This window comes from Micropterus salmoides, unplaced genomic scaffold (genome assembly GCF_014851395.1).
Source record: "Micropterus salmoides isolate LMB-PRFRI ecotype aquatic unplaced genomic scaffold, ASM1485139v1 Ms_hic_scaffold_7, whole genome shotgun sequence".
Taxonomy (NCBI): Eukaryota; Metazoa; Chordata; class Actinopteri; order Centrarchiformes; family Centrarchidae; genus Micropterus; species Micropterus salmoides.
Genome location: NW_024044459.1, coordinates 11,037,615 through 11,054,366, shown reverse-complemented (window position 1 = coordinate 11,054,366; position 16,752 = coordinate 11,037,615). Strand labels below are relative to the sequence as shown.

Below are 16,752 nucleotides of genomic sequence, written 5' to 3'. Positions count from 1 at the left end.
ATGTATACAACTTTGTTGTGCATTAACTTATTACATAGAAGTTAATACACAGAGACCAAGTGACTGGTTACAATATCCATCACTCTCATCTAGGGCTGGGCGATATGAATAAAAATGTTATCACGATAAAACATTTCATATCATTCAATATCAATAATTATCATGATAAATGTCATATTATCATTTCTTTCAAGTTTAAAGACTGATTTTTGCTCCTGAGTGAAAGTTGAAGAAACCTGATGGTTAATTGTAGTTTGAAACTTTTCCTTATGGTCAGAACATGACAAACGCTTGACCGTGGATCACTTAACAAGTCTGAGGTAGAACATTCAAAATGATTCTGATAAAATGTTTTTCAACAAATATGATCAGTGATTCTTTTTTCAGTCCCTTTTCCTCAATAAAATTAATATCTTAATAGAAACATTAAGTGTAAATTAGTTCATGATCAAACACTTATTGACGATATATTGAACATTTGTTATATTGTTTATGAGGAAAATTATATTGCAATAATTATCATTATTGTTTTATGGCCCAGCCCTACTCTCGTCCTTAAACTTCCCCCAGTTAGGTTTTCCCAACACTTTTTTTTTTCCACCCATACACTTCACTCATTGATGCATTAATGTTTATCATGCATAGGACTGGCTAATGGTCACTATCTATGGTTTCCTCTTGGTACACTGTCCAGTTGCAAATGGGAGCAATAACCGTGTTAACATGTATTCTTGTTTTACTTCCATCATTTAAGCCAACTAAATTCATCTCAAGTCTTCTATTACCTGGCCTTTAACATCGGTTTGTGTTATGGGCATTAAAGTGCTCACACCACAAAGTGTTTGCTCTTATTTGTCTTTCTTTTTCTTCACGTTTGTTCAATTATCTTATCTTTCCAGGGTTATAATAATTCACAACCACTCATTCCTTCTGTCCCACCGATACATCAACCACCACATAGGTAGGTACATCTGTATAGGCCAAGATTTTTGATTTAACATTTTTTTGCTTTGATCAGGTGGAAATTGGAGTAATTTATTTATTCAGCTATTTATTTGACATGTTTCCTATACTCAAACATGCTTGTAATGCTAAAACATACAAAATCATATTTTTGCAGTTTAAAATACAGACTGACAGCTTTCTTGTCTTTGCTTTCAGCTGTATGTCTATTTCTGTCCTGTAAACATTGATGATGTTAATGTGTTTGTGAAGTTGCACATGTCCGAGATGACAGCCAGTAAAGAATGTTTACAACTGTGGCAGTGCACGAGTATTGACGTATTTCACGCTGTGTTTGTATGTTTGTATTGTCTCACAGCCAAATCCACACTACAAGGCCAGTAATAACACATTTGCTGATCAAAACAACAAAACATAAAAAATAGGTTTCCACATAAACCAAAAACACAACCATGCCGCTTGCCAATATAACAAGGTTAACACTTGAGTGGAAAGTTACAGATTACTGCATGAAACTTTGTACAATAGTTATATTGTCACGTGGCACTGGAACTGAATATTGCTGCTATTAGAAACTTGTAAAGAGCAGCATTTCATTCTCTAAATAGAAGTTATGTTTAAACATGTCCTCACTGACTCCTGCTTGTATATTTTTTTATTTCCCCTAAGATGAACTATGCTGACATCTGTAATGTGTACATAGTTGAAATGTAAATCTTGTGTGCACACCACTTGGTATCAGGATAATGATATGAACAATTTCCAGACATAACTCATAGAATATACTCAACCTTCTCCCCAGGTGGAACCTGGCTTCCTGTGGGACCAGTGTAGCCAGCTCACGGTGCAGCGAGGAGCTCTTCTCCTCTGTGTCTGTGGGGGATCAGGACTACTGTTCTGAATTATATATACCCTTCTGGATGACCAAGAACTAACATCTCTGGACCAGAGGGCGGTGTTTGCAGTGACGTCTCCTCCTCAGCTGTTATCTAACCTAGTTGTGAAGTAAACACTGCTGATTTTAACAGGTGCTTTATGGAAGCCATGATAACCTAGCTGCATTGTTTGTTTGACACCCCCCCCATGCTGAGTGTGCCGAGTCTGTTTTCCAAGAAGAAGCCTAGCCATTGCGACCTGGATGAATTGCCATGGAATGCCATGAACAACGATGAACAAATAAACAAAGCCAACACGGCCTTCTGGATTATAGTGTTTAAAATTGGCAACCTCTCTTTGCAATCAGAGTGCTCAGAATTGACTGAGAACTTACAGACTTTCTGATTCTGCTAGTTCATGATATTTATTTAGCAGAATTGGTTTACGTCAGTGTCGGTTAACCATTATTAAGTCAATTTTATTTTTATAACCCAATATCACAATGCGCAAATTTGCCTTAAGGGGCTTTACAATCTGTACCGTATACACCAACCTCTGTCCTTAGACCCTCGATTTTGATGAGGAAAAATTAGACCAAAAACTTTTAACTTTTAACTTTTAACATCTTGTTTATGTTAGCAGTTCTACATGAATATAAAATTAATTAGAAGGTAAGAATTTAAAAACATAGCCTACATGGTGGCAAAATCTTGCTTGCAGCAGTAGTTATTGAAATATCAGCTTAATGTCAGTCATTGTGCCAAACCATTAGATTGTGGTGACTTGAATTTGAAATAAATATGTTGCTCTGTATGTCTTCATTTTTTGGAGCTGAGCTGTCAAGACCAAGGGACTTGACATGTTATTGTACGTATTTCACAGACTAAACAGGAGGGCTTAAGGGAGAAAACGTGAGGTTTGATATGGGCAGGCAGATAGCATTGTTAATTCATGAAAAGCCAAATCATTACAGATTCTAAAACTTGAATCAGCTGCACTATGAAATTTTATTCTAAATCTTACCACCCGAATGCTGGGTGAAAAAATCTCTGTGGACTTTCCATCAGTCTGCATTTTGAAGTTGCATCTTTTGTATTAAACTGGACCTGTATACCACATTTTTACCACTAGGTGTCCCGCTCCTGAGTGTGACCACTTTTACAACTGGCATTAAAGGTAGAGTATGATTTTCTGCAGGATTGTTACCACCGTAAAGCTGTAATGAAAAGCCTAGTCCTAATAAGACGCCTGTCCGTTTTACCGGCCTGGTAAGTATTCATACTGGTTGAAATAAACAATTTGATGTTACCCTATTTCCCATCTTTGCTGAGCCAGAGTTTTGTGCGAAAGGAATTATTGGCCTGTCCCATATAGACGCCTGTTCCAAATATAGTCAGGGGGAGTTCAGTGATTGAAGCAAATAAAAGCCTGGGCTATTAATTGAGTGTCCAGGTGGCCATGACGGTGCATCAGGCAGGTGTGTGTGCAAACCACGGTTCTGCTTCACTTACACTTCATGAGTAAACGTAGGCTACATATTGTTGCAAAAACTATAAGATGTGAAGTTGATACATCACGAGGAGTTTTTCACAAGTGAAAGCTTATTTGAGCGGCTCGTTGGTCTAGGGGTATGATTCTCGCTTTGGGTGCGAGAGGTCCCGGGTTCAAATCCCGGACGAGCCCACCGTTTGGCCGAAGCTATTAAAACGTGAACTTTATGGAATGAGTAATATCTTAGTCGTCGAGACCACCACAGATACAAGTGTTAGTCCTGTCTGTGCATCCATGCAATGAGTTTCGTAAGACGAAGGACAAGATCCGTTGTAGGTTAATAAAAGTCGTAGGTCTACATTTAACATGGATATCCTGTTCCTCAACTGCGTTATTTTGGCTAATTCATCTGTATACCTGTTATAGTGTGCACATGGCTGCTGTATCTGTATATTTGTTGTTATCAATAAAGAAATAAAAATTATATGTGTAGTCTTTCAGTACTCTTGTCGACCGCACGAGGGAGACACGGCCATTTTGAAAAGGGCGAACTTGTAGACGTCACTACTGTAGTGACCCCTCCACATCCTCCACGCTGCTGCTGTGAGCTCGGCTTCAATGGGAGGACCTCCCCTCGGTCTCTTCATGACTGAACGTAACGTTACCAGAGACACCTGGCTGCCAGCAACTGACATTTTCTTTACCCAGATGTGAAATCTCCGGACTGTAGGATCCATAGAGACGCTGCTGTTGAGACGAGTTGACGTCAAGTCTGCTTTTCTTCCCCCAACAGCATCACCGGGTAAGCTAACTGTCAGGGCTAATAAGAAACTGGCTAATGTCATTACATTATCTAACTGAAACCGGCTCATAATTAACAGTGAGGACGTTCATTTAAACATTAAAGGTTTATTGTAGTCGGTTAGTTTACTTATAATACGGGGCCGTTCTTGATTTGCTATAGATGCTAATCAACCTATTAGCCAGATCAAGTTAGACTTAATGATCAGTGACTGGTTGAGTTGTTCATTTGTTTTCCTTTAACTCACAAATACAAGTGTGAGAGAAAGAGCATGTGGGTAATCGTGGGTCCTGCTTTAAGTAAAAAAAAAAAAAAAAAAAAAAAAAAGCAAGAGACGGAGAAATTGTGCAAACCAGCCAATGAGCAGTCTCCCAGTCATAGCACCGTGAGGTTAAATGAGTGTCGCTTCTTTTATTTCCTGCTTAAAATCGTTTTGACTCTGCATTGTCAGCGTAATTATATAGAGAAGTACTCCTTAAGTTCGTTCCGATAACCACACTCACTTCCTGTTTTCTCTCCAGTGGTGAAAAATAGCCCGAAGAAAACTAGCAATCATGGTTCAGAATCAGAAACACTTAATTGTGCCTTGAAGGGAAATTCTCACTGCTCACGTTGCATGTGAAGATATTAAGGTATAGACATAGAAAGTAGGTAAATATAAAATCTAAATATAAAGGAGTGTGGACATGTACAGTATTTTACAGTATCAACAGAAATGTAATGATAAATAGTAGTAAGATAGATAGTATTAATGAGTGCAAGTAGAGTTGACAATGAATTGATACAATCTAAAATATAAATATGGTAATATAGGTTTATATGGTTTTTTCCAGGTCGAAAAAACTTGGAAAAATATTTTGACTACATATATACATTGTCCTGTAGTTTGTAGAGATTTCTTTCGTGAAATTGGTTTGAAGCCATGTAGAAGACATGGAATTTCAATGTCTGAAATGCATGTTTAACTCTGAGCAATACTTTAATAAGGAAAAGGTTTTACTTTCAAAATGTTGCTCTTGCAGTCAAAGGTAAACACATTTTCAGAGTTTTAGGGTGTTAAATCAATTATCTTTAAGAGGGTTTTTGATGCAGTTAGTGTTTTAACTAGTCAAAATAGTAATTTTGATGTTAATATCATTTACAGTGCTTACCATATGTTAAAATATTCTTTCACATAAATAGAACTGCAGCTGTACAATATTTGGAAATGGATGAAATACACCACCGGCGCTTGTGTGCAGGATTTAGGTATGTGCCCTGTGGCTTTCTACCTCTCTGTCTCTGACCTCTAAGATGACCTCTGGCTAAAAATGAGGGGTTGAGCCGCACCAAGTCATGTCTAAACCCTTTCATTTTATGGTCAGTGGTCCTTTGTTGTCCGCTCAGGATAAGTGGAGCACAGGGACCATGCGTTCGGTGAACCAACATATGCCTACAGCCAGCACTCTCTCATCTAATGACAGTCTTGGTTGATGATATCAGCCCGAGAACTGAGCGAAACAATAATTATGGGTCTTCTGTAACGGTTGATGAGTCGATGCACAGCTTAACCTGCTCCCACAGCATATAAAGTGACCCAGGATGAAACAGTTGAGGGTGCAGATGTGAGAAGACATACTAGAGTCTGCTTTGAGGAACAAACTGCTTTGAATTCAGAAGATACTAGCGAGGGGCAGTTGCTGTGTCTCCGTTCATAAAAGGTACTGTACTTGTCTTTTTTGAAAATGACACAAAAGAGGACCACTGAGGAGAACTGTTTCTGCTGATGTCTGATTCAGAGCCTGAACTTATGTGGAAGGGCTCTTTGAGCCTTTGTGCCTTATCTAACCATCAACTCTGTAAAAAGTGTTTTTCGGTGACAGTACTGTAGTACACTAGTGTGTCTGTGAAGGGTCATAGTTATGCAAGGAAGTTTAAAATCAAGGGCAATGTGCTTTTCAACCAAGTCCATTTTAATATTCCTTGGAAAACTGCTTTGTTTTAAGGTGGGTATAATTATCATGATACAGATGATTAGCTGTTGCTCCTCTTTGTCTTGGTAGTAAATTATCATAATAAAATTGATGCCCCTGGAAAAACAAGACATGGCACCATGAACTCTTGGAGCTTGTGATAGGCATTTTTGTTTTTTGATTTTGTAAAGACCAAACAGTGAATCAGTAAACCAGTAAACAATTGGTAGATTAATCCATATAAAAATAAGTCTTCACGTGATACACGAGCCATAATTCTGTATTGATGAGATTTTCTGTGGTTTACTGTGAGTCAGTTGATACGTTATATTGTGATTTGGTATTCTATTTCTCAAAGGAAAACTTGTTTTTATCTGATAAAGTAAAATCTTAAAAACCCCTGGGAGGTGACTGAGAGCATAGTTTTAGGGGAACCTTTTGCCCTCAGTGATAGTGGAAAAAAGAGATACTTTGATCTTAGACTATAAAGCTTTAATAAATATCAGAGTATGTCCCAACAGTTGAAAGCAGGGTGTAAGCTGCTCACTAAGAGGAGATTTAGATGTGACAAATGAAAATAAAAAGTTTCGCAGCCTTTTATCAGTCACAACTTTGCCTTCAGTGAGGTTGTTCCTTATATACACTAGTGAAAGCAACACTTTTTTCCATGCTGACAGTCCAACCTTTGAAGATAAAACATGTAAGTGAACCATCATGTACAGCGCTGCGTTCAGATATCGTTTCTTTTTCCATAGTGGTTGGTGGATACGTGTTTGATTTGCCAGCTTATCTTGTTAGTAAAGCCTCAGCCCACTGCGATCCTGTTAGATTTTATTTCTTCTTAGTCAGCTGGTGAAGTTGATATGGACAGTGGAAATTTCTCACTGAGCTGTGTTTGCACAAATTCAAGGAACAGTGAGTGTGAGAAGTGACAAGAGTGCTGGTAACAGTTTGGTTGCGAGATGAAGCTTGTGCTTTAGAGATGCACTTGATACAGTTTTCTTGGCGGATTCTGATTTTCTTTGTAAGAATTATAATTGACAGCATACGCAATAATTTTTGTAACTCTTCTTTATTACAAGGTTGTTTATTAGTCATTATACAGCACAAGGCTGCATAAAGAAATTAAATTTGTAGTTCCTTCATGCTTCACACAACATATAAATAAGTGTAGGCCTATATTAAAATATATTAAAAATAATAGGATCCTTATCAGCACCAGCATAAGCATTGGCTACTCTTCCTGGTGTCCGTTTAACTTTATGTTCATAATAAAACATTATTGTAAATTAATAAACTTAGATAAATTATTTTTATATTTTCTCCAAAACTGCAGCCGGTTACAGAGGCTCCTCTTACTCGGACACATCTCAAACTAAAAACGTTCTCCAGGTTAGGCTACTGTACAGAGCTTTTTGTACGAATCAAATCCAACTGAAAATGTATTGCAGTATAACACAGCTGTTTCCGACTGTGTGTGTGCGCGTGTGTGTATCTGTCTGATCTAGTTTTATGAAGTTACCTAAAAACACATCTTGCGTTTTTGATTTAGGCTTTAAAATATCCAGTGTGTCTGCCTCTTCTGACTTAACACCAGATAAAATCTCTCTCTCTCTGCCTCTCATATCATATACATTGTCGAGAGCTTTTTTTGGGCTTTAAAGGTATTACAGAGAGCCTCATCTCTTAACTCATGTTGAAGAACCAGCCGATCGATCGGTGCATTTCTATGTGCTTATTTACTCACTCCCAGTGCTCCTATTGTCTTGTGGCAATGGTGATTCATTTATTGTGTGTGCGCTTGTAGCTGACAAAAAACGTCATGAGAGGAGAGTAAAATGCGAGGCAGGGCAAACTGGTGACTTTCTAAGAACAGGATGAGCAGAGGAGAATCAGCTGCACGCTTTTGGGATTGGAGTCCGGCAGACTGTGACTGAACATTTCCCCACCCTGCTTTTTACTCCTCTCTCCTCTGCTGCTGGCTCCCTTGTAGAACTCAAATTATACATCCTGGCAGAGGCCTTCACTGTCGCGTTGAAGGACTAACGTCTCTGCTGCAGACTGCCTGTCTCTTCACACCACCCTTTATCTCCACAGCTACAAATAGGCCTTGGACTCAAAATGCACACAGTGACATGGTAAGTTTGTCGTGACATTGGTCTGACCTGACTAGGGCAAAGGCTTCTACTCCTTCAGTGTTTATTGTAGTTTAGCTCTTTGTGGACCTGTTTGCTCTCGGGAGCAAAAGAAGGACTGATTTAGGAGCCTGAGTGCACGTGTATGTTTAGTGTCACAGCCGAGGAAGCAAGGTGAGCAGTTTAACAGCTATTCTTCCTCACTGGTTATCTTGCTTTGTCTTGGATAGAGCACAGCAGGTTTTTTGAAAATTATGCCAATATCATTATGTGAGAGTTTAAAAACTCACATTTTTAACAAACACATAACATAGGAAAAAATTAACTTTTATAAGAATCCCTTAAATTTTTTATCCTTAAAGAAACATCTGAAAAAGACATTTTAAATAGTAAACTTAAAGCAATAGATACAATTAATATTTTAATATGTTTATAATTAATATGCTGATTGGTAGAAACAGCCATTGTTACAACTGAGTTGTATTAATAAACACAATAAATATAAATGAGTAATAAGAAATATATAAAAATTCAAGCTTCAATTAGCTAAAATTGTCCAGTTATCCTTTCAATGAAATATTTCATTTAAATGTGAATATTGTGTGAGAATGAAAAGACAAGACATCAAAGAGTAGGGGGGCCAATAAATCAAAAAACATGTGAGTGTGTAAACTGTGTTAGTAACTAAGTTATTGATAGGAAAACCTGGGACGTATGTCTGTGCAAAGGCATTTTACATTAGGTGTGTTGATATGCATGGATACATGCTGAGTTGTGCCCCATAATGACAGAAGGAAATGAATAAATAAAAGTAACAACTATCATTACTTTGGCCACTGTATTTCCATCTCGGAAGATTATATCTAATTGAGAAAAGGCCTTCCACAAAGTAAGCTTAACGTAGTAACATGGAATTGGTCCATTTACTCAGTGGTTGATTTGTAGACCTGCACACTGACGGAGAGGTTGCGTTGTTCATGCTTGTTGGTATTTTAAGAGCTTTTTGTTTCTTTTAACACATCACATTTCCCATAAACTCTTATTTCCCAAATGCAGATTGATTGCACTTTAACGTGCGTGTTTGTGTGTGTGTGTGTGTGTGTGGTATTTGTGTGATTGCATCATAGTTGTCCCTAAACGTAACCATATTAAGAAGGCACATGTTGATCCACAGTGTGCCTGTTTTTATGTGCTGCTGCCTTTAGTCGTAGTCGCTCCTGAACATTTTCTGACCCACTTCGCCTCTCCCTTAATGAAAAATAAATGTGGAAGAGGAGAGAGATATCACTTTACCTCTGGCTGCTTTCCCGTGTGTCAGAGGGAGAGGCCTTATTGGTGAGTGTTTATCCACTTTTGAAACTCTTGTCCAGTGTAGATTACAACAGCTACACTGCTAGAAAAAGCGAGAGGAAAAAGCTTCAAGTAGGTTGGGGTGATATGAGCCTACCTATACTGAGATGAAAGAGATTTACATTCTCTTTTTATTTAACCAGGTAAGTCACATTGACTTAGATAGTAGCATAAACATTGCTGAAAAACAATAGAATATAAGTCAGAGACAGAATTTCCAGTAGTCTTTCTTATTTCCAGGGTTATCAGCTTCCTCAGTTTAATTGAGCTATCCCTTTTAATATATCTGGTTGTGTCAAAGGCTGCAAATCAGTGGTAAGAACTAGACTTTGGTAATATTGCATTTGTCGGGTTTTTGCATGCATGTGATGAAGTTTCAATGATAAAGTCTGCTGATTAGACAAAAACAGACATTCCCTTGTGTTGTTTTATGGAAAAAGAATTGGCTTTGCAAGTGAATTGAGAGAAAACGTATAACATCGCAGTATATGACAAGGGTATGGCAATTCCCACTCCTTGTCCCTAGAGATGGACTGGTAACTGTGAGTGACAAATAATCTAAAACTTTGTCTTTACCTGCTGCCATTTTCTCAGGAGTAGAGATGGCGTTGTTAGGATCTTAGCGATACTCCTTATCGTGTCGGTTCTTTATTGATATCAGTTCTTTTTCATTACTAAATAATTGCTTAAAAGCAAATATGTTATGCTGCGTGGTGGTACAGTGGTTAGCACTGTCGCCTCACAGCAAGAAGGTTCAAACCCTGGTTGCCCCGGCCTTTCTGTGTGGAGTTTGCATGTTCTCCCTGTGCCCGCGTGGGTTCTCTCCGGGTGCTCCAGCTTCCTCCCGCCATCCAAAGACATGCAGGCTAGGTTAATTGGTGTCTCTTAGGTGTGGATGTGAGAGTGCGTGGTTGTTTGTCTATGTGTGGCCCTGCGATGGACTGGCGACGTTTCCAGGGTGTACCCCGCCTTTCGCCCAGTGTCATCTGGGATTGGCTCCAGCCCCCCGTGACCCTGCACGCAGGATAAGCGGTTGATTGTTTCTAGAGCAGCATCAGTAAAGTTCACAACAGCAGTGTCACTATTCAACAAATCTAAAATGTCAATAAAATAAATCATCATAATAAATCATATTCCTGACATCAGAATATTGAGTGATGTTTAGAATCAATCAGTATCAGTCCTTCCTCCTCCTCCTCCTCCTCCCTCTGCTGCTGCTGTGATTCACTGCCTGCAGGTACCTTTTTTAGAAGGAGGAGCAGCTGGATTGTCTCAGCCAGCAGCTGAGTTTCCAACTATTTGTCAAATTTTAAGGTATGTGGCAAACTAAGCTCCACAGTTAGACGACATCTTTTGTTTTAGCTGGTTTGTAATAATTAACATGTAAAACGTAGAGCATGAGAGCCTGTGGACGGAACAGATTAAAATATCACTTTCTGCAGGTTTACATGTTTATGCTTGTTGTACAGGGGTAACTCTTGAGCGAGTTGCTAAATTTACTTATGTGACGTGGCATTTTACTTTCCAAGGGTGATCCTTAAGCCATGAACAATAGCAGCCAGCAGTAAGGAGGGCAAGGTTCAAAGCTCCTGCAACTTGTTTCCCCCCCCTGCTTCAGGATAAGGCCTCATTAGAGAAAGTATAGGAAGATGGGGACAGGGTGACTTATTGAAGAGTCTTCTCTTTGCCTCCTCAACTCAGAGACCTAGAGGGAGGGGGGGGTTGGTGAACTGAACTCAAATTAGAAGTAAGAGAGAGCAGACAGACTGGCCTTTTTGAAAGTTGTATTTTATCAAAGTGGAAAGGCGACTGAGTGTGGTTGCACTTTTTTGACTGAAATATTCTGCTTTACATTCATATCGTCTCACATTTCCACAGAGCTGGCCAGTACAGACAGATTTTTATTGTTGGCCACTGAGTGCCTTACTCAAGGGCGTCTCAGCAGTATATAAAAAAACAGGGGAGGCTCTGTCTCTTTTTTTTTTTTTTTTTTTTTTTTTGGACTCTCCTGGACTGTGGTGTGTTAAGCAATATGTTTTTTGGTCACAAGGAGGAGTTTCTAAGCTCTCAGTGGCTGAAACGTCATCGTATTGGCTGACAATGTGCTGTGTTCCTCAGCTGAATTGGATGTTTGCAGCTTCCACTGCCGGCTACGAAATTACTTTCTTTTCATATATAGTTTCAGAAATGTGGGTTTGGCTCGGTGCTGAAGTTTTGCAAGTCGATGGGTAGAGTGAATACAGAAAATTGAAGTTGCCATTTCAAGTTTCTTTTCTCCTTGAATGTCTCTTTTCTTCCATCCTTTCCTATTTCTTTCCTCCTCACTGGTGAATCGTAACCTTTGTTTATCTCTCCCTCTCTCCTCCACAGTCCACTGAACTCCTGAGCAGCATACTGCTCTCTTCAGGCATTTCTTCTTCTCCACTTGCTGTTTCCCTAACACCATCTCTGCTCCTGTGAATCCTGTGGGCATTACTCAGTCAGCACGCTTGAAGCCTCAGGGCAGACAGACTGACTTAGGGGCTTTATGCACCAGCTGTCATTAGAGGCTCTGTAGGAAAAGGTGAGCCCAAATTTGAATGTGTACCTGCAGCAAGTACTGAAATGAAAAGGTGCTCTGTGAGTTGGAGCAGGGGACGGGAACATTACAGCTTGCCTTGTGTGTGTTGTGTGTACATGAAAGGTTGTGTCAGGGTTGGAAAAAATGTTTCATTATCACTAATTCACTTTATTCAGCATTTATTTAGTCGAAATACTTAATATTTTCCTGCCTACAATGGCTGATTAAATAATTTCTTTAAAAAAAATTTTTTTTATTGTCAGGGTAACTTAAAACTTTCACTAAATCCCAATTCCACACTTAGTTGAAAACAGGCAGCACATTATGACATAAGCTGATAGCACTTGCAACTTGTTTCCCCTGCCGCTTCAGGATATGGCCTCATTAGAGAAAGTATAGGAAGATGGGGACAGGGTGACTTATTGAAGAGTCTTCTCTTTGCCTCCTCACCTCAGAGACCTAGAGGGAGGGGGGGGGTTGGTGAACTGAACTCAAATTAGAAGTAAGAGAGAGCAGACAGACTGGCCTTTTTGAAAGTTGTATTTTATCAAAGGGGAAAGGCGACTGAGTGTGGTTGCACTTTTTTGACTGAAATATTCTGCTTTCCATTCATATCGTCTCACATTTCCACAGAGCTGGCCAGTACAGACAGATTTTTATTGTTGGCCACTGAGTGCCTTACTCAAGGGCGTCTCAGCAGTATATAAAAAAACAGGGGAGGCTCTGTCTCTTTTTTTTTTTTTTGGACTCTCCTGGACTGTGGTGTGTTAAGCAATATGTTTTTTGGTCACAAGGCGGAGTTTCTAAGCTCTCAGTGGCTGAAACGTCATCGTATTGGCTGACAATGTGCTGTGTTCCTCAGCTGAATTGGATGTTTGCAGCTTCCACTGCCGGCTACGAAATTACTTTCTTTTCATATATAGTTTCAGAAATGTGGGTTTGGCTCAGTGCTGAAGTTGATATTTATATATCTAAAGCTGCACCCTGCAAAATAAATTTAGTCCTTTTGTGAGCAATTTAAAAAGAGTAATTGAAACTTTTGAGTACCAATGTTTTGACACCAAAATGCTTCATCAAATTCTTTCTTTTGTTACTTATTAATTGATGAGATATTACTTAAGGCTTTTTTCACAACTGTGCTTTTAAGAGCTGTTAAATCGGACTCTGGTTCCTGTTCCCCCTTGGTGTGATTCGTACATATCTGTTTTTGTCATGTTGCAGAGCACACACAGAGCATGTCACAGTGAATTTCCAACACTTAGAAAGACATGTTTATACTCATTGACATGGACAATTATCGGTGTAGATATTTAGCATTTTTCCAATTATCGGAATCAGTATTTTTAAAATGAGATTGCAGATAAGATAAATAAAAAAAAATAATGCATTACTTTGGCTCTGATGCAGCCCTCTGCATCTGAGCCAAAGCATCTGCAGCTGAGTGAGCATGTTGCTATTGAAGTCTCAGCAATTCATGAGAGGAACAGAAGCCCTCTCACCGGAGACCACACTGAGCACCTCTGATGTATAGTGATTACAAATATCGGCCATCAGTCTCCTTGATTACTAATAATCGGTATTGGCCCTGAAAAAAACATAGCAGGAGGCCCCTAGTTGGCACTCTATGGATTGTGATTACAGGAAATTTGAAAATACTGCATTTGGTACAGTAAGAGCTCTCAGAATCAGTACCAAGTGTAAGAAATAGTACCAAATTCATGGTTTATAGAGCAGTGTTATTTTTTTTTTGTCTGTAGTTTTAAAAGTTTGGTTTAAATATTTAGTCTCCCCTTCACCCCTCAGATCGACATCCTCCAGCCTGTGAAGAAGCCATGCTTATCTGGTCCGCTCATGGCCGTGGCACTATGATCATCACCCTCCTCCAGTCCCAGCTGATGTTGGTTCTGGCCTTGGCTGTGCTTCTCTGCCGAGTGACAGGTCAGGGGGAAAGTGAGACACAGTCACCTGCTCAGGTGCTCCAGGACCTGCTGTCCCGCCATGGAGACAACAGCACCATCACGGTGCCCCAGCTGCGCGCTCTGCTGGCCCTCCTTAGCAAAGGTCAGGATGAAGGCGACGGCGACAGCAGCATTGTAGCTGAGAAACCTACAACCACACCTCCCAAATCCAACAGCTCCAAGGTAAGAATGAAAACATTCTCTTATTTTGTGTTAGCACTTTGAGGGTGCTCCATTGTGGTTGATAGAACATGTGTAAATTTAATCTATTAATTTCAAACTTTATTAAAACTGAAATAACCAATGAGGTTGCCTTCATTTGCAATGATGTTGAGTTACAGACAAGTTAAAATAAACAGGACAAATACAGATGACAAAAATAAAAACCGAGATATTTATTAGCCCCCCCCCCCACTAAAGATTTTCCCAGTCAACAAGTAGTTGTTAGTTCAAACCATTAGTCGACTTGTCGTTTATGATTATAAATTAAGTAATTTAAATATGTATGTTTGGTGCATCTGAAAATGGTTTGAGTTACAGGGCTGAGAAAGAATGTTACAAGTAACACGGTGATACATTACAGAGAAATACAAAACAAACAAATACTCGTATTTTTATTATTTTACCATTTTAATACTACTTCATTCTCCACCTTATTTTACTGTTTTATAGGGCTGGACCCGAAAATTCAAATATTTGACCGTTGGGTACACATTCGATTTTCAATTATGAGATTCGATTATTGAGGTTTTTTTTCCACGCGCCTGACCTCCGCCGACAGCAGTGAACGTAATCTCCAGTTCACATCAAAGGGAAAACGAAATGTAGCCCTCAGCTGTCATAATACAAGAACTTAAGGACTCAAAGGCAGACTCGGAACAGTCCGAAGGGTTTTATTGAAAAGTGCAGCGGAAGACTGGGTGGTAGGTTCCAACAGGGCAGAATGGAGAACACGGAGGAGGGGAGTTTGCCCAGGCAAGATGTGAGCAGAGCGGGGTGTGGCGTTCAGCAGATTTCCTGGAGGTAGTGTGATCCTGGGCACAGAGAAAAACCGGTTAATCCAGGGAGACACAGAAATTACAAGGAATCTTACTGGAGTAGATAGTTGGCCTTGACGCATGTACCACATGTGGTTAACTGACGATCTGGCGAAGAATGTGAGGAGGACTGGGGTTGAAATCCTGCAGGAGCTTGATTAGTGGAATGAGGACCAGGTGCGCCGCTGGAGCCAGAGAGTGTAGCCACGCCCAGACAAACACAGACAGGGAGGACAGACAGAAAACACAGGGAAGGGGGGAACAAAAGAACACAAGGTAGTGGGGAGATTGTGCAGTACCACAACACTCAGCTGTGTGGCAGCACTTTAAACTGAGTGATGACAGCAGTAGTGTGGAAGTTATGGCGTTTATTAATTTTCCAATTGCTTAATTTCATTACAGATCAAAACAGTCAAATTTCCTACATTTTAAAATTAATCAGTAAACTTTAGGCTGGAATTAGGCCATTTGTAGAAGAAGAGCATTTAGTCGCTATAATTTTTGCATTATAACGTGTTAGATTTAGTTCTGCTACCGGAAACACCGCTCATCCCGTGCGCTCTCCGCCTGGACCCCCGCCCGGCGAAACTATTCCCGGATTCTGCTCTGGACCTGCTCGGATTATTTATTATTATTATTCGCTCTTAATTACTATCGAAGGGAGAAAGCTCAAAAAATGACATTCGGGCCAGCTCTACTGTTTTAGTATTTACTCACTATTTGAATCTGCTCACCTTGCTTTTCCCTTTAGTCCTCACCTTTAGTCTCTTATTACACTGCTAACACAACAGCTTGGCTCCCCTCTTTCTCTCTCCCTGTATGTGTTTGTTCTGCGTACACTGTACACATTTTGAAGCATGACCAAATATGGACAATTAAGCACAGTAATGCCCAGAGATCATAACTAAACCTGGATAAGAGCACATAACATAGTTTCATAATAGAATGAATAAATGATAAAACTAATGGTTTATACTATTTTACTTTCCCATGCCCCCCTTTTTATAATCTTTAAACATTTGCCCACGAAACTCATCTACCTTCATATATGAGGTTCGTAAACTTCACTATGGCTAAATGTAAATTAATCCATCTTTAACCATTAAATGTAATAAAATACATATCATTACTCAAAATTTAATCCTTTATCTTCAAAGAGTAGAGAAACAAGAACACACAGTAATATATATATGGTAAGGCATAATAATGACAGTGGGCCTTCTGAGTATAGTTATATCAGCCCTCAAATATCAATGATCAAATATCAACCTAAAAACATTACACACTGATTAAGGCACTTAATACTGACAGAAGCAATGGCATACAATTAAAATACTTAACATAATAGATTTAGTGCGTCCTCTTATGTCCAAATGATAGACAACATTACATTCCTGCGTACAGGTCATCTTGCGTGACCTGGCGATGTAGACCATGGACCACACCTAGACTGTACCTAGTGTATAGAGCAGACCAGAAATGGCTCAAAGCAGACATAACATTTGTCAAGTTATCTGTAGCATCTGGAATTAAAGTCATACAAGAACCATCAGAAAATTTCAAGTTGCACATAAACCTCCAGTCCTAGCTAACAGAATATCAAAAGCTTGCTGGTGTTTTAGAAGGTC

The 16,752-nt window shown here is 39.4% G+C and overlaps 1 protein-coding gene, 1 long non-coding RNA gene and 1 other non-coding gene across 8 annotated transcripts in view; all 3 read left to right on the top strand.

Moving 5' to 3' along the window:
• The first annotated feature begins 898 nt into the window (after nt 1-898).
• Nucleotides 899-2,652, top strand: LOC119892372. The gene is made up of 2 exons (XR_005442545.1): nt 899-961; nt 1,766-2,652. It is a non-coding gene; the product is annotated as an uncharacterized LOC119892372 (long non-coding RNA).
• A 798-nt stretch (nt 2,653-3,450) lies between these two features.
• Nucleotides 3,451-3,522, top strand: trnap-ugg. The gene has a single exon. It is a non-coding gene; the product is annotated as a tRNA-Pro (tRNA).
• Nucleotides 3,523-3,916: 394 nt separating this feature from the next.
• Nucleotides 3,917-16,752, top strand: part of slc39a14 (solute carrier family 39 member 14) — a 31,263-nt gene continuing 18,427 nt past the window's right edge. Inside the window, exons 1-3 of one of the 6 annotated variants that reach the window (XM_038702555.1) lie at nt 3,918-4,132; nt 11,940-12,132; nt 13,933-14,270. In XM_038702555.1, coding sequence (XP_038558483.1) covers nt 13,962-14,270 — 309 coding nt within the window. In that variant the 5' untranslated portion in view covers nt 3,918-4,132; nt 11,940-12,132; nt 13,933-13,961. Of the gene's footprint in view, nt 4,133-8,043; nt 8,223-9,396; nt 9,555-11,939; nt 12,133-13,932; nt 14,271-16,752 lie in introns of those variants that run through there. The other 5 variants (XM_038702556.1, XM_038702559.1, XM_038702554.1 and 2 more) reach the window with 5 other exon arrangements.